The sequence below is a fragment of the Strongylocentrotus purpuratus genome, unplaced genomic scaffold, assembly GCF_000002235.5.
Source record: "Strongylocentrotus purpuratus isolate Spur 01 unplaced genomic scaffold, Spur_5.0 spur5_contig_855, whole genome shotgun sequence".
NCBI lineage: Eukaryota > Metazoa > Echinodermata > Echinoidea > Camarodonta > Strongylocentrotidae > Strongylocentrotus > Strongylocentrotus purpuratus.
Window position 1 is genome coordinate 255,255 of NW_022145563.1, and position 23,295 is coordinate 278,549.

General features: G+C 38.0%; 1 protein-coding gene across 1 annotated transcript in view; it reads right to left on the minus strand.

Moving 5' to 3' along the window:
- Positions 1 to 23,295, minus strand: part of LOC575556 (multiple PDZ domain protein) — an 83,397-nt gene that overhangs the window by 45,265 nt on the left and 14,837 nt on the right. Inside the window, exons 7-17 of the mRNA XM_030996296.1 lie at positions 14,609 to 14,911; positions 13,953 to 14,058; positions 12,444 to 12,538; positions 11,190 to 11,319; positions 10,118 to 10,276; positions 9,448 to 9,527; positions 7,971 to 8,147; positions 6,652 to 6,912; positions 5,545 to 5,664; positions 5,403 to 5,456; positions 4,360 to 4,587 (exon numbers count right to left, since the gene is read on the minus strand). Of these exons, the coding sequence (XP_030852156.1) occupies positions 4,360 to 4,587; positions 5,403 to 5,456; positions 5,545 to 5,664; positions 6,652 to 6,912; positions 7,971 to 8,147; positions 9,448 to 9,527; positions 10,118 to 10,276; positions 11,190 to 11,319; positions 12,444 to 12,538; positions 13,953 to 14,058; positions 14,609 to 14,911 (1,713 nt within the window). The remainder of the gene's footprint in view (positions 1 to 4,359; positions 4,588 to 5,402; positions 5,457 to 5,544; positions 5,665 to 6,651; positions 6,913 to 7,970; positions 8,148 to 9,447; positions 9,528 to 10,117; positions 10,277 to 11,189; positions 11,320 to 12,443; positions 12,539 to 13,952; positions 14,059 to 14,608; positions 14,912 to 23,295) is intronic.

A 23,295-nucleotide genomic window follows, 5' to 3' on the forward strand; every position in this document is an offset into this window, starting at 1 on the left:
TCCCTTGAGAGACAAATGCCAGTAAATGGTGAGAGCAAACAGTGGCATGAACGGCCTGCCATATTTAAGTCCAACTTAAAGTCAATCTTAGCCATTGTGAAACACTCCCCAGGACTACATGTAGCGTGGGCCCCAAATGATAAAAACTGATCTGTGGCCTGGAAGAATGTTACATAACATAGATATTTTGAAAAATCTGCCTGACAAAGACAAAGACTGCAGGTAACAAGGAAGTTAGTGCCATCCATGGAACGGATTGTAAGAACCTTTTCTTTTCAATAATTGTTTTCAAAGGTCTTACCCGGGTTCCAAACCAATGCGATGCGCTGGTGCCCTTTGGCATCTTTAGATATTATCTTTTCCTTCAATAATGAATTATCAAAAACTTTAAATTCTGTAGGTATGTGACCATGATTTGTACGTCCCTTGAGAGACAAATGCCAGTAAATGGTGAGAGCAAACAGTGGCATGAACGGCCTGCCATATTTAAGTCCAACTTAAAGTCAATCTTAGCCATTGTGAAACACTCCCCAGGACTACATGTAGCGTGGGCCCCAAATGATAAAAACTGATCTGTGGCCTGGAAGAATGTTACATAACATAGATATTTTGAAAAATCTGCCTGACAAAGACAAAGACTGCAGGTAACAAGGAAGTTAGTGCCATCCATGGAACGGATTGTAAGAACCTTTTCTTTTCAATAATTGTTTTCAAAGGTCTTACCCGGGTTCCAAACCAATGCGATGCGCTGGTGCCCTTTGGTAAGGCATTAATCCTCATTACCAGGTCCCTCGGAGAGGACCTAAAGCCGTCAGCCGTCTGGTTGCTTACTTACAAGCATTTACGCATTCTTAGCACTCAGGTGAAATAACCACCACTGCCACTATTTCTCAGGAGAGTTTGTTCCATAGGCATGGGTCAACAGATTGAAAAGATGAAACAAAAACCTGGGACCAGTTTCACAAATTCTTTTTTCAATGACAATTGACAAAAATCAGTGACAAATCCGATGATAACAGGCCTCGAATTACATCAAATTTGGGTCAAGGCCACTTTTTTGAGAGGGCACAAATCCACTAAAAGGGGCACAAATCTACCCTAAGGGGCACTAAGGCCAAATTGGAAAGTGTGCGTAAAATCACCTCACGCCGTTTTCATAATGGGGGGGGGGGGTATTTGCACCCCCCCCCAACTGAGCGAATTATCGGCCGGCGCGATTTTCAAATTTTCGGGAGCAAAAAAAAATAGTGCTAACTACCCCCTCTCCCCCCCCCCTTATTAACAGTCTAGCTGTTTCGCCGCTAAATATTCTCCCACGAATTGGGCCCCCTCTTTGGTCCCCTCCCTGCCGCCGGCTGGATCTGCCTGTGGGGTGGGTGGAGGGAGTGGAGAGTTTCCCCCTTTGACGTTTCATTGAATTATTCAGAAAGAAGACTATTTGATGTACCATCTCGACTCTTTATCCTTTTCTGAATTCCGCAGGAAGCGCGAAAGCTTGGATGTTTTTAATAAATTATTAGGGACAAAAGACAATTCGTTGTACCGTTCTCGGCTATTAATCCTTTTCTGAAATCAATTCCCACCCCGTTTTAATTAAAAGGTATGGGAAAGAAGACGATTCGATGTATCATTATCTCAACTCTTAACCCTTTTCTGATTTAATTCCCGACCGTCCTCTCGAGAAAAATCCAAGTTTTTCACTGATTAAAAACTCTGAAAACGCACCAAAAAAAGGTCACAACGCGAAGTGAAGATGTTGATCCTTCGATGGGTAAACAAAACTCCCCGATATTGATTGGTCCAAATAAAAAGGATGGAGATGGATTGAAAAACTAAGCCTTAGTCGATACAGTTTTTGTGCCAAACGTTTCAGTCATTTCGATGAAGATATGCTTTCATATCTGTGTATCGGCAATGGAGTCCCGCCAATAGTTATTAATTTAGGAGTTCCATGGTGGCAATGAAGTCTCGCCGATGATTATTGTTTTTAGATCTCCGTAGGGGCAACAAAGTCAAGCCGATATTGTTTTCAGATCTCCGTAGGGGCAGTGAAGGCATGTCGATAATTGTTTTATTTAGATCTCCGTAGAGGTATCAAAGTCTTGCCCATAATTATCGTTTTTAGAGCTCCGTACGGGCAACAGTCTTGCCGATAATTTTCTGTTTTTAGATCTCCGTAGAGGCAACAAAGTCTTGCCGATAATTATTGATTTTAGAGCTCCGTAGAGGCAGCAAAGGCATGCCAATAATTATTGTTTTTAGAGCTCCGTAGGGGCATCAAAACCCTGCCGATAATTGTCGTTTTTAGAGCGCCGTAGGGGCAATAGTCTTGCCGATAATTATCGTGTTTAGAGCTCCGTACGGGCAACAAAACCTTGCCGATAATTATTGTTTTAAGATCTCCGTAGGGGCAACAATACCTTGCCGATAATTATTGTTTTTAGATCTCCGTAGGGGCAACAAAACCTTGCTGATAATTATTGTTTTTAGAGCTCCATACTGGCAACAAAACCTTGCCGATTATTAATGTTTTTAGATCTCCGTATGGGCAGCGAAGGCATGTCGATAATTATTGTTTTTAGATCTCCGTAGGGGCAACAAAGTCTTGCCGATAATTATTGGTTTTAGAGCTTCTTAGGGGCAGCGAAGGCATGCCAATAATTATTGTTTTTACATCTCCGTAGGGGCAACAAAGTCTTGCCCATAATTATTGTTTTAAGACCTCTGTATAGGCAACAAAACCCTGCCGATAATTTTCTGTTCTTAGATCTCTGTAGGGGCAAAAAAAAAACTTGCCGAAATTATTGTTTTTAGATCTCCGTAGGGGCAAAAAAACCTTGCCGATAATTATTGTTTTAAGATCTCTGTAGGGGCAACAAAGTCTTGCCGATATTTATTGTTTTTAGATCTCTGTATGGGCAAAAAAACCTTGCCGATTATAATTGTTTTTGGAGCTCCGTACGGGCAACAAAACCTTGCCGATTATTATTGTTTTTAGAGCTCCGTAGGGGCAACAGTCTTGCCGATGATTGTGGTTTTTAGATCTCTGTAGGGGCAACAAAGTCTTGCCGATTATTATTATTTTTTTAGATCTCCGTAGGGGCAACAAAACCTTGCCGATTATTAATGTTTTTAGAGCTCCGTAGGGGCAACAAAACCTTGCCGATAATTATTGTTTTTAGATCTCCGTAGGGGCAACAAAACCTTCCAGATTATTATCGTTTTTAGAGCTCCGTAGGAGCAACAGTCTTGCCGATGATTGTGGTTTTTAGATCTCCGTAGGGCTACAAAGTCTTGCCGATTATTATTGTTTTTTTAGATCTCCGTAGGGGCAACAAAACCTTGCCGATTATTAATGTTTTTAGAGCTCCGTAGGGGCAACAAAACCTTGCCAAAATTATTGTTTTTAGATCTCCGTAGGGGCAACAAAACCTTGCCGATTATTATCGTTTTTAGAGCTAAGTAGGGGCAACAAAACCTTGCCGATAATTATTGTTTTAGAGCTCCGTACGGGCAACAAAACCTTCCAGATTATTATCGTTTTTAGAGCTCCGTAAGGGCAACAAAACCATGTCGATAATTATTGTTTTTAGAGCTCCGTAGGGGCAACTAAACCTTGCTGATAATTATTGTTTTTAAGAGGTCCGTACGGGCAACAAAACCTTGCCGATTATTAATGTTTTTAGAGCTCCGTAGGGGCAACAAAACCTTGCCAAAATTATTGTTTTTAGATCTCCGTAGGGGCAACAAAACCTTCCAGATTATTATCGTTTTTAGAGCTCCGTAAGGGCAACAAAACCATGTCGATAATTATTGTTTTTAGAGCTCCGTAGGGGCAACTAAACCTTGCTGATAATTATTGTTTTTAGAGGTCCGTACGGGCAACAAAACCTTGCCGATTATTATCGTTTTTAGAGCTAAGTAGGGGCAACAAAACCTTGCCGATAATTATTGTTTTAGAGCTCCGTACGGGCAACAAAACCTTGCCGATAAATATTGTTTTTAGACCTCCGTAGAGGCAACAAAGTATTGCCGATAATCATTGTTTTTTAGATCTCAGTAGGGGCAACAAAGTTTTTTTGAACATTACAAGTCGGGGTTGACTTACGATGACTATAATGTCGGCAAAACTTTTGTGGATTAAAATATTGTGGCCGTAAACGGTTTGATTTTGAAAAGGGCATTCCGGCCAGTGAGAGGGGCATGGCGGCAAATTGCCGATTGCCGGTGGGTAATTCGAGCCCTGTGATAACCAATCAGAAGCAAGGATTTAACTAGCTTATAACAAAAACTGTCATTTGTCACTGATGACAAATTTTGTGAAACAGGGCCAAGAGTAAAAACTGAATTTTGACATACCTCCTCGCTTTCCATCCCAGCAGCAGGCTTGGCCACGCCTATTGTAACCATACCCCTGGGGGCGCCTTTCAGGACCTGGACAGCTGCGTCCAGTGTGCAGTTCTCCAGATTGGACTCGTTGACCAAAACAAGTCTGTCTCCGGGGATGAGGCGGCCATCTTGTTCTGCCACACCGTCTGGTACGAGGGATCGGATGACGATGACCGATGCTGCAGGGTTGTCTGGATCCTGTATCATAATAAAAATACATATGATAGGTAGGTAATAAAATATCAAAAAATATTGAGGTAACCTGGGCATCAGGCACGTAGCACAAATTTCCAAGATCGGTTGAACTTTTTTAGACCACTCCCCAGGACGTTGATCGATTACATGTATGTGCCCCCCCCAAACATCAAACTCTGGCTACATCCTTGCTGGGCATACCTGCTAAAATTTGAAAATAAATATTAAGAATTTTTTAGCACGACATGCCTTTGAAAATATGAATCACACTTGCAGCGGCAGTGTAACTGGCAATATGCGGTAAATCTGTACAAAAAACTGAATACAAATTGGCTGCTCGATCATGCAGCCATACAGCGCACGCAATAAGTGAACTCTTGAATGGGCGGCACATGACAAAAAGCTTTAGCACCATTAAAAAAAATATAAAGAATAATTTTTTTTTTTTTAAATATCGAAATTTTGAAAAATCAGAATTGTCCGAATTTACTGGTCCTAAAAATCCAGAAAATCAAAATATTCTGGATTATTCGGAAGGGTTGGCAGGTATGCCTGGGCACTGTAACACAAAGTGTAGCAGTTGTTCGTACATTAGATTTTTTGTGACTGATTGTACATAGTGATCAATAAAACTAATCAAAAAAATCAAAACACTTTTGATTCTTCGGGTGACTACTTTAAGAAACAAGACCTACAGAAAATGTGAAAGATCAAAGGTCAAAGGGTGTACCTGATAGTCTAGGATACTGAACCCTAGTCCTCTATCTCCCTTCTCCAGCTCAATGTACTGTATCTCATTGCTCCACATTAAGACGTACCTGATAGTCTAGGATACTGAACCCTAGTCCTCTATCTCCCTTCTCCAGCTCGATGTACTGAATCTCATTGCTCCACATTAAGACGTACCTGATAGTCTAGGATACTGAACCCTAGTCCTCTATCTCCCTTCTCCAGCTCGATGTACTGAATCTCATCGCTCCACATGGAGTCCTTATCCTGGCTGGCCTCGGTGTGGTTGCTGTAGTCCAGGGGACTTCCACTGTCATCCAAGGCAGGGAGCATAGGGGTCGTCATCTCCTTCTGATCAGTAAGGGAATAGACCAGTTCATGGTTAGCACATATCCCAAATGACCCTGAATATCCACAGATCTTCAAACATGAAGAGGTTCAACTTTGTACATTTTGAAATATTTACTCCTACAGCGACGGAGGTGCTACATAAATAGCCTTTGTTTCCCCCGTTTCAAAGATTACTTCCACCTGTGTATCATGGAGTGCACTGCTTGTGCATAAATAAATGATTACATAACTTTCATGAGCACTTATCCAGTATTTTGTCTCCGTGTATTTCACAATTTGGTCTACAATGACCTTTATCTATTCATGCTCAGACTGCAGCTATGAACTGGCTTATAGAAAACAATGTTTAGAGAAAGTTAAGCTTATCTAGAGTTCTAGTCAAGGAACTACATTTCAAGAGCAACTAGTGGAAAGTACTTTCTAAACCGGTTTGAAATGCTGTAGATGTTCTTTTTTTTGGTTTTACTTTCACCATTTTTCCCCTCTCAATATCAAGTGTTCTTGTGCTTGACACATGGTTGGGTCAACTCACTAATTTGTCTTGGCTTCCTTGGCTTTTGGCTCTACCTTAAATTTTCTGCAAAATAGTGTGGTTTGAACCTGTGATATTTTGTTTCTCATCATTGCCAGAACTGTATATTACCTTTAAATTTTCAGATGCTCAGTAATGGGCACTTTAACTGTGCATATAATGTAGAGATGCAACAGATCTATTGAATCAGATGTAGTATAGAAGAATGTACACTTCATCTGCAATCAACCAAACAACCAGAACAAATAGACTGTAGTGTTATGAAGACCGTTAGGAAAACAAATTCTGAAATTTCTAATTCCAATCATAGATATCTTGATAATCAGACAGGCGATTGGCTTGTTAAAAAATCCCCATGACTGACCTAAAGGTTTATAATTATGATTGCAGCAGGAGCTAAATCCAGGATTTTTTAAGAATCTGAGGCAAAGTTACCCAATGCCTTTAATACTTACCCCTGCAGACACATTGGCCGAGAACTGCGCCTCCACCTCCCCTGGCTCACTGCTGCTGCCAAGGCTAATGTCAGGGAGCTTCATATCGTCGCTGTCGCTGGTGGCATGTTCGATGGACGGTAGACTCTCGTCCGACATCACAGCCTGGGGGAAGACGAGGCCGGCGGAGCGGGCGCAGACCAGACGGACGTGCTGGGGAAGATCTTTGAGGATCATCACGACCGCCTCGTGGTTTTTCCCCAGCAGACGAATGCCATTGACCTACAGGATGAACGATAATCAACTGATGTGCTAATAGATGTGTTGCCAATTTGAAGAATCTGATGTTATTTCTCTTCATTAAATTTAAGATTGTAGCGACCTTGTAATTCTACCCCAGCAGACAAATGCCTTTGATTATGGGTGGCCAATCTGAAAAGTTCCCTGTATATTTTCTTATAAATATTCTATTCCATGAAGATTGCAAGCAATTCCCCTCTGGACATCCCTTTCCCAACAGAAGGGGGGGGGGGGGACCTCTATTTAACTCCATATTCATGATAATCATTGAGGGGAGGTGAGGATAACTAATTTTATCTGAGGGTATTAAGTGCCTTGATACAAAGAGATACAAAGAGATTCATGTTGACTGTACTCAAATCATTTCTTTGAAAAAGAAAAAAACAAACAAACTTCAAGACCTAAAGTAGTGCAAATGCTTTGTGCAAAAAGAAGTGATCTACCCTGCCACAAAACGTCAAGGCCCCAAAACGTTAGGGCCTAAACTGATCTTCCCCCATCACCACAGCATGGCACACTACCATGTTTCACATCCTCATTCCCACTCCAGTGTATATCAAACCATTTATCAATCGTGTCGAACACAGGTGCACACAGGTGCACACAGTGACACCATTCTACTTACATTTTGGGTTCTGTTGGGCCGTCTTGTTCCATCATCGTTTGGGAATATCTTACCAAAAAGGTTGCAGAAGTTTTGTGAAGAATTCAAGCTTACCGCTACATAAAACTGGACAATTTGGCACTCAGGCTAATTTCAAATACAACAAAATGATCAAACAAATACTTCACAGATTGTTCCACTCAAGCTTGAAAGGACATGCACAAAACTAATGGAATAAAAAATCCAAAGGAGGCTTCTCAACAAATAAACTTCACACTGTGTACTTTACTACTATAACAGATTTTCCCTGTGTTTTTCAATGAGAATAGTGATAGCCCCACATATCCACTTTCTTGTTATATCACTAACAACACTAGTCCTAGTAGTGCCATACAATCTTATTTGTGTATTAAGTAAATAGAAAGACAATACGAACCTCCAAAAGTTCGTCCCCACTGGCCAGGAGCCCATTCTGACCGACCGGTCCCTCGGCCTGGATGGAGCGGATGTAGTGGTGTGGCTGGATTTCTTGACCGTTCTCATCAATGTCCACTGTTCCTTCTAGACTGATGCCGAGACTCCCACCCTCATGGAACTTGGACAGCTGAGCAATCTGAAAAACAAGTAGGATAAGACATCAAAACAAGGGTATTTGTTTCTAGTTCATCGTGACTGTGCCATGGACCAGTGATGGCCTCGTGGTAGAGTCCCTGCCTGGCAAGCAGTAGATGCAGGTTCAAATCCAGCTGGTTCCAAGATTTTTTCTGACTTGTTTTTCAATACAGATCGATCAATCGATCTTATTTACTGGGTGTAAGCCACAAATATGTTTAAATAATTGAAATTTTTCGCAGAAGCATTACGTTTATAAAAATATCAGTGTTGCATTCAGGGACCAGTTCTGAGCCTAATAGACCAGCTCATAGTAAACTTTGGTACAAATGACCTCTAAATATCCACAGATCTTTTACACATGTAGACGTCCCAATTTGTGCAGTTTTAGAATAATCACTCCTGGTTGACAAATAGATGTATTTTAAACACTATAAAGTGCATATTTAAACGGATAGTTGAGTTCTGTTTTCAGACGGCAAATGCCTTCAAAGTGCATGCTTATTGCTCTTCTTCTTATCTATGACATTTCTAGTGCCCTTTTGGGACCTAAAATTGCTATGAAGGTAATTTTAGACCCCAAAATGTGTACAATTTAGCCCATACGATCATACCAATTCAGCTCCACTTTTAAAAAAAATATGGTGACCGTTAATTAATTAATAAACAATACATGGGCCGGCTGGTTGTACGTAATATAACCAACATGACAAAGCCAACAAAAAATCCAATATCTGCATTGGCTGAAATACAACGTAAAAGGTGCTATTTTGTTTTTTCAACGGCTTTTTCAAATTATCTAATATTTGTGGTGGTACACAAATATTAGAAATTGTTATATTTTTGGATATTTCTGAAACGATTTTGATCAAACAAAGATGATTTTGTCATTTAAATTGTATGTTCTTTCAAATTTGACACTCAGATTTTCATTATCTCACAAAAAATGATTTTGTGTAGCGCCCTTCGCAATAGAACTCAACTATCCCTTTAAGGCTGCTATCGAATCAAGCATCTTTGCTTATGATAGTTGGCCTCTGCATTTATCTTGATTATTTTTACTTACCCCCATACTTTCAAGCTTTCAATTATGCATTTTTATTTGTGTGTATTAAGTTGTCACTCTTTATGTAAATCAATTATATTATATACTATTATTGTTATTTGAATGTTTTATATTTGATTTATCAATAAATGGAGAAACATCTGCTAAAAAAAAAGGTATAACATAACGTCCGTAACTACATGTATGAAGAATACATTTTTGTCAGAAACTGAGATTCATTTGACTGATTACATACCACAATATCTTTCTCCAGTCCAAGCAAGCCTTGCCATAGAGCCATGATAGCTATCTCCTCTTCAGGACTCAATTCACCCTCTGAGAAAGTAAGAGAGAGAGAGAGAGAGAGAGAGGGGAGGGAGAGAGGAAGAGAGAGGGGGAGGGAGAGAGAGAGAGAGAGAGAGAGAGGGGGGAGGGAGAGAGGGGGAGGGAGAGAAAGAGAGAGGGAGAAACAGAGAGAGAGAGAGAGAGAGGGGAGGGAGAGAGGGAGAGAGAGGGGGGGAGGGAGAGAGAGGGAGAGAGAAAGAGGGAGAGAGAAAGAGAGAGAGAGAGGGAGAAAGAGAGAGAGAGAGAGAGAGAGAAAGGAGACATCGTTAAACATGTACAGTATTTCAAATAAGGAGAATGGGGAAAGTGCAACAAAGAAAGTAAAGAGAAGACAACTATTTGAGAAAATTATAATTCAAGCAAGTATAGTGAAAATTTCATACAAATCTTTCATCAAAATCAAGTTGTTCATATTTATAAGGGCATATTGCAAGAAGAAGAAAAATATGAAGAAAAAAAAAGAGGGAAAATAAAGTTGTGTGAAAGGACGGATAGACCATCCTGCATTTCTTCTGTAACAATTATGACTATACAATCTTAATTGTGAGAATATTATTACTCGCAAATAGTAATTGACTTACCAAAGCTCTCCTCCATCTGCCCTATCTGTTCCATCTCCCCATCATCTCCTCCTTGACTGAACGGTGATGAGGCAACGTTCATGGCGACCTCCGGTATGGCCGGTACCATGTCGTCATGGAGAGAGGGCGGGGCAAGATCAGGCAGGGGTGCGGCATGGGCTGGGATGGGAGGGGTCAAAAGGTCGGATGAATAATGATTTATAAAGATGAACGATAGAAATAATAGTTGAAAAGAAATATAGGAAACCTTAGGCCTAAAAAAAAAAAAGATGTTGTATTGCCCTTTAGGTGCCAAAACATGGGTCGGATGGTCAGAATTTTTGTTTCCTCCCTCTTTGGGCTGATATTTCTCAGTTTTGAATGCTTTAATAATTTTTTTCTCACAAAAAACGGTAAAAAAATAAAATAAAATAAACTTTAAAAGCCGACCATAGATTTTTTGGTCGACCACAAAGGGCAGTACAAAATCTATTTTTTTAGGCCTTATTATGATGTACAATTAAAAGGCAGATTACCTTTGAAAGTCAATACTTCTGATAATAAAAGGTATTGTAAATTTGTATGATAATTTGTATTTGCCGGCTGCTTCAAATTGTACATGTACCGGTATTGAAATACACTTGAACAAAATTACTGCTAATGGCTCAAGACTGATAAAGATAATTAAAAAGTATTGTCTTTGAGTAAACAATCCAGGGCTGAGAAGTCAAAGAGGATTTCCACAGTGCATTTACTTCTGTTTACTACCTGTGCCCCTCCTCCCCCTTCCCCCTCCCAAAAAAAAGCCCTCACACTATTCAATCCAATTCAAAATTGTTTCAAATTGTGCCTACAGATAATAATAATAATAATAATATTTAGCTTTTATATAGCGCTTAATAAAAATGTCTCTAAGCGCTTTATAAATATACTATTACCCCGGTCATTGGATTCAGTGCTTGCCCGCACACACAAAGACTTGGAAAACACAAGACAATATTACAAAACAACAACCACGAAACAACAAGGAAAAGGAAAACAGATAAAAGAAGAAGGAAAAAGGAAAAGGGGGAAGAAGGAAGAAGCTAGTTACCTTGTAAGGTTGGTTCCTCTGCTTGTTCTGGAGGGAACCTAACAAGCCTAAGCACCACCACAGCACCCGTCTGGCGTAGAAGATCCACAGCGGCCTTGTTGTCATACCCTTGCACGTTCACTGCATCCACCTGCCAAGGAGACGAATGATCAGATGTTTTCCTTTTCTCTTTCTCCCTATTTATCTTTCTTTTATCTTCTGTTTTACTCTTTTCAATTAACTCCTTAAAAAGTCCTTTCCTTATTGTTATCTTGAACAAGTTATTCCGATTAGATTTCTATCTACAGTGACTCATGACACTGTCACCCGTCATTACCATCTTCTTCACCATCATCATACTCATCTTTATCATTATTAATAACATATATATCATTATCATTATCATCTACATCATCATCAGCAATATCATCATCAGCACCATCATACCATTTACCATCATCAACATCGTCTTCATCATCATAATCATCATCATCAACAACATCATTATGAACATCATCATCAGCATCATACCATCATCATCATCATCATAATCATCATCAGCATCATCATTATCATCAACATCATTATCATCATCATCATCATCATCATCATCATCACCATCATCATCATCAACATCATCATCAACATCATCATCATCACCATCACCATCATCATCATCATCAACATCATTATCATAATCATCATCAACATCAACATCATCACCACCACTATCACCATCACCATCACCATCATCATCATCATCATCATCATCATCACCATCATCATCATCATCACCATCATCATCATCATCATCATCACTACCATCATCATCATCATTATCATCATCATACCATTTACCATGATCATCATCATCATCATCATCATCATCATCACCATCATACCATTTACCATCATCAACATCATCATCATCATCAACATCAACATCAACATCAACATCAACATCATCATCATCATCCTCATCATCATCATCATCACCATCATCAGCATCAACATCATCACCACCACCACCACCACCACCACCACCACCACCACCATCACCATCACCATCACCATCATCATCATCATCACCATCATCAACATCAACATCATCAACACCACCATCATCATCATCATCACCATCACCATCATCATCACCATCATCATCACCATCATCCTCTTCACTACTATCATCATCATCATCATCATCATCATCATCACCACCACCACCACCAACATCTCATCTCAATTACTGTAGATCATGTGAGACTCTCCTACCTCGATGATCTGATCACCAACTCTGATATTTCCTGACAAATCTGCGGCACTCCCCTCTGAAATCTTCTTCACAAAGATTCCTGAAGTTTCTTCACCTGTGTGAAAGAACCGAACCAAGTATTGCTCGCACATTATTTTTGTAACAGAGTACAATATGTTTACTTGCATTTATCTATTGATGTTGTATCTTCTATTACTCGAGCTGATGATAAAATTATGTGGATATTATGTTCAAAACGTGCTAGAATTATGTTTAAACAAGGGAAACACTCTCGGCGGTCTCGCCTGCATTACGCAATTCGATATGATGAAAAATTGAGAGTGGGACATTATTTACAGGCAAGATGGCCCATTAGCAGGCCCCCAAAAAATGAAACAAACACTTCTGAAATTATGCTAAAAATTCAAAATCTTGATGTTGATGCCACAAGAAAGTCTAAGTTGACTTGACTTTGTCACCTAAAAGACTAATCACATAATTGGTGATACTTGATAACCCCTGTTCAAATTTCATGAATAAGAACTTATACTATCAAAATTATATTAAAACTTCAAAAACTTAACCTTGGTTAAGTTTTTGATGTTGACGCCGCTGCCACCGGCGGCGTCACCGGAAAAGCAGCGCCTATGTCTTGCTTTTTGCTACGCAGGTCAGACAAAAACCCAAGAACTATTATCTTAAATCATGTTATAATCATATCTAGTCTTACAATAAAAATTGTGACTATATACTATATCTCCAGTTGGATTGACTACATACCATATTGTGCCGATAGTGTCAATTCTTATAGACATGATATTCTCTAGCTTATTGTATCATTCAATGTAAATATTTTTCATTTAAGCGAAATAGATATATATTAGCATGTATGTATTATAGTTACATGTGAACTTCCCTCGTGTTCCACAAATTTCTGACCCAAATTCACCAAACAATGCAATGTTATATCATGGAGATATAAGAAGTTCTTATATCTCCATGGTTATATGGTGCATTAAAGTGACTTGGTATTTTACAGTGCCTCAGATTCTGAAACAAAATCCTGGATTAAGCTTAGGCTGCAATCTCATTTATAAACTTTTAGGTCAGTCAGAAATCCCATGACTTTTACAAGCCGATCGCCTGTCTGATTATCAAGATAATTATGATTGGGAATCAAAATTTCAAACACTAAAGTCTATTTGGGAAAATGAGTATGGTAAAACTGGTCACTCAAAGATTCTTGCAGGTACTTTTTTGAGGCACTTCATGATCTTTTTGAAGCGCAATATTTTTAGGGCTTCTATATGACACCGTATTACAGACAATAATGACACGTAGGGCCATGCATCTCAGATTTAAGATTGTTAAACAATGCCTTTAAAATCAACGGGGTCACATGATACATACCCTCAGGTGTCACATGATACATATCCTCAGGTGTCACATGAAACATACCCTCAGGGGTCACATGATACATACCCTCAGGGGTCACATGATACATACCCCAAGGGTCACATGATACATACCATCAGGTGTCTTCTTGACGAAGCCTGCAATGGAGAGACCAAGTCCTTGGTTTCCTTTGGCGAGCTGAACCTCAAACACCTCACCAAAGTCAATACCAGATGGCATCTAAAAAGGGATGATAAACATGTAGCATATTAAATAGGCTACCAAGATATAAATAAGAAGGAATTGAGGCAGAGATGGCATGATGAAGCCTGCAATGGAGAGACCACGACCTTGGTTTCCTTTGGCCAGCTGAACCTCAAAGCAACATTGCCTCAAAGACCTCACAAGAGTCAATCCAAGATGTAAGCTACATGTCCAATTGTCCATGTAATTAGAGATGAGAATATGAGAGATATCAGAAAGACTTTAGCTACTTCAACTTGAATATAAATCAGGAGACAGAATGAGAGATAGGGAGAAGGGGAGGGGGGAGGGGGGGAGGGGGAGGTTGAAACAGTCACATTTTTAACAGTGACAGACACATACACACAGAAAGAGAGAAAAGAATAAATAAGAGTGCGAGGAGACAAAGAAGAGAAAGAAGCAGGAGAAAGAGAGAGAGTATAACAAATAAGAAAAATATCTATTCTTTTTAACAATGAATTCACTTCAAATCATTTCGCTTTCCCCCAAAAACAACTTTGAAACTAGCATCTAAGCCTCTACCTACCTCTGACATGTTCGGTGGGGGTGAGACGGGAAGGGGATCTGGTTCCAGCTGGCCCTGCCCTAGGAGGTCCAGTCCCTGAGGGGGCAGTCTGGTACCCCCCTCTACCCTTCCCTCCACCTCCAGGTCCATGGGCGGGGCACCACCAGGGGAGGTCTGGATGACCGGCAGCGCCCCTCGAGCCACCACCAGCTGGACGTGGCTGCCGGACTGACGGAGGACAGAGGCTACCTGGTCGCTGTTCATCCCCTCAAGGTCGGTCTCTCCGATCCGCAGGATGATGTCACCACTCTGGAGACGCCCATCCTGTAGGAGAGGATATGGAGAGGATATGGAAAGGCAAAAGAATGATTATTAATTTAAAAAGTTGGTCCAATAGTTGATAGGACTTTAAGATTATACATGTATCAGTGGTGGCTATAGTACAGGATTGCTTTGAAATTACACCAGATTCTTCTTAAACTACACAAAGCGGGACGTCTTCATGTGTAAAAGATCTGCGGATATTTTGAGGTCACTTGTACAAGTTTCAAGTTTTATTTAGCTTTCTTTCATAACACACTTTACAAATATGACATGAATATAACAAGTTAACAGAATATGGCATTGCAATAGAAAGATGAGGTGACCTTGGTTGAAAGCAAGGCTTGTGGATTTAAGGTCCCTCATGACTAGTACCTTATGTACCAAAGTTGTCTATGAGCAGGGGGGTGTTTCACAAAGATCCTTAGAGGTAAACTTATCTCTAAGTTAGACTTAAAAATTAAGGAAAGCCGTTAGCATCTATGAAAATATTTTGTAAAAGTTATTTTAAAAGGCATAAAATGTTGATTCAAATCATTCATATTTTCTATTATCAAGGAAATGACATGTTCTTGATGTGGAATTTATGAAAAGTCTAAAATACTTGCTTTTGAAAATATTTTATTTTAGGGCTACAAAAGGCTCTCCATAATGTTAAAGGCCAGAGTTAAGTTCAGCTTTAATAGGATCTTTGTAAAACGCCCCCTGCATGTACAGTTATAACCATGACAATGTCTTTGATGTTATTGATATTCATATACTCAGTATGAATATAATTTTCAACATTCTCTAGTATGAAAATCATGATGATCACAAGGTAATTAACTCCTATTTTCCTAGTTATTTAACAATCATGTACCACAAATACAATTTTGTGACTTGTATACAATGAGTATCTGTAGCTTTACTCAAACCCTTATATATTCTCCAATTTTGCACATGTACATTTAAGTATAAACATATGTGATGAGTGTTATATTTTGTACAGTTAAATTTTATTTATACATGAAATATGGAAATAATAACAATTTTGTTCTGAATTCATGCATTAAAGATGCCTCTTTCTTCATGCAAGGTAGGATAATGATAAGATGTTTACAATGATTTTAGAACTGAGCAAAATTAAATAGCAAATGATCATTTTCACAGTAAAGGGTGTAACTCTGAAATTTGAACATTTTTATCTCAGTGATCTCATAAAGCAACAGAATTTAAAGATATTTTGGCATATGAGTCACCTATTTGGGTGCTACCTTGGGTAGCATAAACATCTTCAGGGATTACTTCGTTCAATTTTGGCAGGCACATAAGTACCCTAAGTATGACCCTTTTGGTGTACATGAAATACATAGACATTTTTGTAAAGTCCTGTATTTTTTCAGGAACAGTGCTGAGGATTGTTTTTGTTATGCAGAATGTGCTAGCAACATTGATACTAGATAGCATCTCTTCCAGACAGACATGAACACTGCATACACTGAGTTCTCTCATTTCCTTACTGTCATCCACAAGAATACAGAGGTAAGAACTTTATATTTTGTCCTTTATTACTTTACTTGTCCATTGTTTTGATGTGTTATTGTAATGGAATTTATGTTTTTAAGTTTTATTTGTCACTAAAAATATAGTGAGGCCTAGTTAAGATCTGTATTAGTATGTATGTACATTGTATATACAACCTTTATTATACTCAATGCTTGTGGTTTTAGGGTTAGTTGTAATCGTACTAAATGTTTAATTTAGACTCCTGATATGTATGTACATATACAGGTCTATGGCTATGCACAATGGTAAACCAGTAACAATGAATGAAATCACTGTACAAATTACAATTTTGAACAGACAATTCCTGCAAATCCATGGTCAGATTGAAAGTGAAACAGGTCTGTCATTAATAAGTACTTACTGTAAAGATTTTTGCAATGTACACATTAAGCATCCTTAGTGATGGTGCCCATAGACTCTACATGTACATGTACGTACATTTTAAGACTACTGAACTAGTTCTTACACGACATGTGGATAAATTACTTGTTACTTGGTGATAATTTTGTTGAGCCCTCTGAATCAGTCAGAACTCTAGGTGTTGTTCTTGACTCTTCTTTGACCATGTCTCAACAGGTTACTTCACTGTGTAGTCATTACATTTTCATTTGTATAACATATATAGGGTCAGAAGGATGTTAACTGATGAGGCATGCCATCATGCTATTCGCTCTCTTGTTTTAAGCCGTCTTGATAATGCCAATTCTCTTGATTAATATTAATGTTTCGGATATCGATAGACTTCCACGAATCCAGAATCGTGCAGCCCGTATTGTTTCAAATGCAAGAAAATATGATCACGTGTCTCCTTTCTTTAAACAACTACACTGGTTAATACCTGTTCATAAGAGAATAATGTATAAAGTTTCATTATTTTTTTATAAATCCATGTATAACTTTATCCCATCCTATATTTCTAGTCTATTTTGTCCCACCCAGCAATCAAGATATTTATAACGCTCAAGGTCAGATCCTCTTCTTCTGCAAATCCCCCGCATCAATTCGAAGAAGGGTCAACAAAATATAACTTTTTCTGGTCCCACTATTTGGAATAGTCTCCCATTAAGCATTCGTTCCTGCACCTCAGTCGCATCATTTAAGAGAAATCTCAAAACTAATTTGTTTTCTTTGTAATTGTTTTTTGACAAGGCGTTGTGTGAAGGCGTTGTGTGGAGTTGTGTGGGATGTGAACTAGGCTGTGTACTGTATGAACAGGGAATAATTTTCCTGGTATCGCATCGCAATTTGCTATGCATTTTTGCATGACTGCTATACAAAATATCTTTTGTGTAGCAGTTTTCTTCCATAGAAATGTACAGAATTTTATTTGAAATATTTATCCATCGGCTGAAATTGCTAATCAAAAAATTTGAGGAAAATTATTCCCTGATGAACCAGGCTTGATTCATTCATGTTGTGCACAACTTTTTTTAAATTACTTTACCCAGCTTTACACAACAAATTTACAGTGTATGCACTCGGAGAGCAAAATAATTAGTCTGTTTTATTTACTAATGTAAAGCGTTTTGAGCATGTTTATGTAAAGGCACTATATAAATATCAATATGTATAAATAATGAAATATTATGTAATGCACGTGCAAATACACATTCAAGATGTACATCTAAAATCAAACAAAATGATTGTTTTCTAGTGAAATATCAAATTCAATAATAATCATGTTGAACTGTCCTGTACTAAATTATGTATTTTCATACAGGTTTGATAATCACAAGAGAAGAAAACGGTAAAGATGGTGAAGGGACGAACATCATCTCTCATAGTAAGAATGCCATTTCCTGCCAAGACTGTTGACAACCCTGCTCAACCAAGTCGTAAAAAATCAAGATCCACTCTGTGGCGCGAAAAGCTAAAAAGGGAAAATCCAGACATATATGGAGAACTCAAGAAAGTTGACAGACAGAGGAAGAAAAGAGAGTACCACAGAGAACTGTTGGATGAGAGCAGGACCACGAGGTTCAAGAGGAAATTGAAGCAAGAGAAGAAGGCGACTCAACAACGTCAACGGCGAAGGAAGCAAAGACTGGTGAAGCAAAGTGAGACCACAACTAAAGGTTTAAGCACCAGCATAACAACTAATGATGACAAAAACAATAAAATAACTAAAAAGGAAAGACGAAATCAGTATATGAAAGAATATATGTGTAAGAAAAGAGCTTCAATGTCTCGGCATAAAAAACAAGCTGTTAAAGAGAAGGATAAACAGCGCAAAACACTGGCTACAACAAAGCAATCTGGAACAGGCACTTCTTCAAATGGTTCTATGAAAGAAAGAAAGCGCAAGGAATGCCAGCCATGTCTGCCTGACACACCTGAAAGGTTTGCTGATGTCATTGGTTCTGTGCTTGATACTTCCACTCTTAAAAAGATAAAGACATTAGAGGAAGGAGGAATCCCTGCTACAGAAGAGGGGAGGAAGAGATTCAGTCTTATGAATAGGTTTGGAGAAGAAACCACTGAAAAGTTGTCAGAGTCCTGCAAGAAGAAGAAGAAGACAAGTGCATCAAAGAAAGTCCAAAGAAGCCTAGACCAAACAATTGCAAACATTTTCCCCCAAAAGTATGGATATGCCAATGGCAATGCAAAAGGAGGAAAAGAGCACTCCTGGAAGTCTGCCTCTTAATATTTGGCATCAGCACAGATTTGAAATCCACATGCATTCTATTATTGACTTTGCAATGTTACGTATTGTACACAAAGCTCATTTTATATTAAGTAAAGATACTTTGTAACATATATTAACAAGTATTTTTAGAATGTCAACAAATGTTATAGGTGTTATCCTAGTTATATTAGTAATTTAACATATCATTAAAAGTTCAGTTGGATTTTAATTAATCTGTTAATGGACAACATATTATGTTAACATGATTGAAGTCTCTGAAACAGGCATTGTTGTTAACCTGAAGCCTCCGAAACATATGTTTTGAACATTTCAGCTACTATGTTTATCAAATGGAATTGTTCTTAAGTTTGTATCGTAGTGCTATGTTAAGGACAGTCCAACATAGGAAATTGTTCTCTTTGTTTAAGTTAATCGTAATAAAAGTCACAACAATTAGTTGCTTGAGAAATAAGTTGGTTTACTGTGTTTAACAAATTTGTATAAGTTTTAAGTTCATAATTTATCATGCCATTTAGAATGAATTTAGATTTGTATGAGCATCTTACTGAATAGAGGGACTTATACAATGCTAACATGATTGAAGTCTCTGAAACACATAACATTGTTAACTGAAGCCTCCGAAACACACACACACACACACACATAAGAAATTTTAACTTCCTCATTTGAAATGCGATCTAGCTCTTTGGAATTTGCGTTGATAAATTAGCACTCACTGAATGGTATTTGTACTTTGCTCTCCCTCTTGGAATATAGGTAAATTTGAAAATTTAAAAGTTAAAGTCATATTTTGTGTTGAATTTGAAAAACGCATTGAAATTTTTTAAAGACCAAATAAGTGTGACCAAAAAAGTTTACAAAGACTTGGAGTACATTAGAATGGCAAATATTATTTTTCCAGGTTTCTCATGTAGTTTCAGCCCCAGAACAACAAAAAAAATCAATAATTTAGACATTTCTAATAATGATTTTAGTAGAAATGTTTATGGAAACATATTTCGACATTTTGACCCTGTTACATGTAGATAAAAGTTACACCCTTTACTGTGAAACTGACCAAATACATGACAAAATTAATGAACAAATAAAGTGAAAAAGAAAAAAAAATCATGAATGTACCGAGTGTGGGTAATTTGACTGATGCCTGAACCAAATGATGTGTATTATTTGTTTTATAAGATGATGTTTTATTTGTTTTATGTAATGATGTAATATAATATGATTTTACTAATCACTGATCATTAGCATTTACTAATGACCAGTCATAATTAGTAAAATTACGTGATAGGCAAAACAAATGCCTGGTCCAAGTACGCTCTCAACCAATTATTTGATTAGGATCCGCTTTAATCATCTTGTAATAAAGTCTATAAGAATCTCAAATTGGCAGTTTGGTCAGTGGATTGTGACAAAGCCATGGATAACTCTCCAGTTTGCAGTGCTCATATACAAATGTCATTAATATCTGTTTTTCTCCTAAGTGCATTCTCCCTTGGGGCAACAAAATATTTTATGGATAGCATATTATTATAGGTCCTCTTAAGAGAAGACCCTCCGGAGTCATACATCTTTGAAAAAATGAAATTTAGTCATTTTGTGTGTTAAAAAAATTGGAAAGTTGTCTACGGCTATATCACAGAGACATTACTGATTCAATTTGAAGAGCCATACCCATGGTGATTACAACTGTAAAAAGATGCATTACTTTCTCATTTTTGTCTGATTTCATTTCATTTTCACCAGTCCACTTCTCTGATTTTTCTGCTATCTTCTAGAGTAGTTTGTTATCAAGGTTGGCTTTTCCCTTAAAGTTACGTTTATCTATATTTGACTATAACGGAAAATAACAGATTGGTGAAAGACTTCTAAATTGTCTGAGAAGCTTACAGACTTAAATGTAGTAATGACACCCAACTTCCCTTGCTAGTGTAGAACCTTCAGCCTTGTTCACATAAGGCATGCTAAACCACCTTAAGGCTTGTTCCAATATGGCACGGCAAACGTAAAACCACTGCTAAAAAACACTGTTGCGGTTTTATAACATGTAAAATAAATTGCAAAGTTTTTTTCTTGATGAAGTATATATGCCTCACATTTCTGTATCTTATACCACATGTTGAGCTAAGTGAATACGCAGGACCTCTGTTCTGCACAGCTGCCATTCATTTACAAAGTTATGATGCAGTCCATTGCCGCAAAAAAACCCCAAAAAACAACGCTGTGTTTGTTTCTTCATATCTGAATAAGCATTTAGGCCTTTAACATTGTGTAACTCCAAGTGCAAGGAGTGGATTTGTTTGATGGAGTGATGCTGGAAGGACGAAAGCTGGTTAAACCTGAAAAATTCATGATATTCAAAGATCGACCCGCTTTCTGGCAGGTGTTTATCCCCTAGCTCTGGCTTTATTGTCGCGCTTTTCTTGAGAGCTGTAGTGCGTGGCTCAAGGGCTTGGATGCGAATGAGGAACAGCAAGCAAGCAATCTGATTCTGGACTAGCTGGGAAAAAGACCTCTGGGTATAAATAATGACCCTCGTCTCATTTCTTAAATAGAATACCCACAAAGCTGTAGCAAGGAAGTGAAGGCAATTTTTATTCTAGGGCTTACACAGACCTTCTTAAATAATTCAACAGTAATTACACCTATAAAAAGTATAAATATAAACTGTACGGTGTGTTTATCCTTTTAACCAGGTAATTTGACATTCAGGTGAACTCTTGAAATCTGGACATACAGTACCCAGAGCTGCCAACCTCCAGAACAAAAAATCAGTAATCACAAGGCTCAAAATCAGTAATTTTAGGTATAAATCAGTAATTTCCTATGCTGCGCTATGAATCTAAAAAAAACGGCACGCCAACACTGCGCGGACGCATGATTATCTGAAATTTTTGGTGACTAATTTACTCACACAAAGTTGTTAAATATTGAGTTTCAGGTCATCACAACAGTTTTCCATGAAAAATGGCTCCTATTAATAGAATACTTGATACTTTTCCGTCTTTCTCAGCGAGTGTTGGAGGCCGCCATACTTCACAGCACTCGTTAAGATAAATCATATTAAAAAAAAAAAAAAAAAAAATTAAAAAAAAAAAAAAAAATTAAAAAAAAAAAAAAAAAAAAAAAAAAAATCCGTAATTTGAGACAACATTCCGTAATGGTCGTTAATTTCCGTACCAATTACGGGAAATCCGTACTAGTTGGCAGCTCTGAGTACCTGACTCAAAATAGTAAAAATATGCAATTCAATGATAAAAGAGTAGAACACAATTCATGAATATCAGTGAAATTTAGGGGAAATCTGATAAAAAGACAAAATTGTTTTAGATATTCTGAACTTATGAAGATTACGATACAAGTATGTAAAACACTTAATAATAACTACCTTATCCTACTTCTACATGTGGCAATGGGAAGACAGTGTATCTTTCACGGAAGACAGAGTTTAGAGTATAAAGGAAGGGGAGATCTATCAAGCCTTCGATCAGGTCCTGCAGCTGACGACACTGATGCTTGAATCTCACTCATCACCTTGGTCTGGAACAACACAGACAGTGACTAAATCCAAGATTTACAGCTCTATCAAATCTTAGCCCTTTCCTGAGTTTACCCTACAAATCCGGTTGCAAACGCTACTACAGTACATGTAAAGGCATGCTACAAATACATCACATGCAGCTATTTTTGGTTCGATCTTAGTGAAGAATGCTTTTAAATCAGCTCACTAGATTTTCTATTATAATACTTTTCATGTCTTCCTATTTTCCTTTGAATTTGGGATATTTCAACTTAATTTCTTGACTGATATTCATACCAGCCTTTCCAGCCTTTTAAATTTTATTCCTTGATGTGAAATACTTATAATATGTGAAATCAATTCATCTTATAATCGCGATTCTACCTCCTGCTGTTAAACACTGGGTATCAAATCATCATTTAAAAGAATTAGATTGTTATTGGCCAACTGTAAACGCTGTTATTTTCGCATGTTGAATTTTTCGCGCTGAGCGACACCAAAACATATTTCGCTGGGTTTTAAATTCGCGTTGCCATTCTTAATGCGAAATCCATGAAAAATACAGTAGTCTTCCAAGGCTTAAACACAGCCTACTCATTTTATCTTCATACAACTAAAAGTTTGTATGAATTATTAATATATATGTACATGGTCTTGCATGGCCTCTGCTAGGTACAT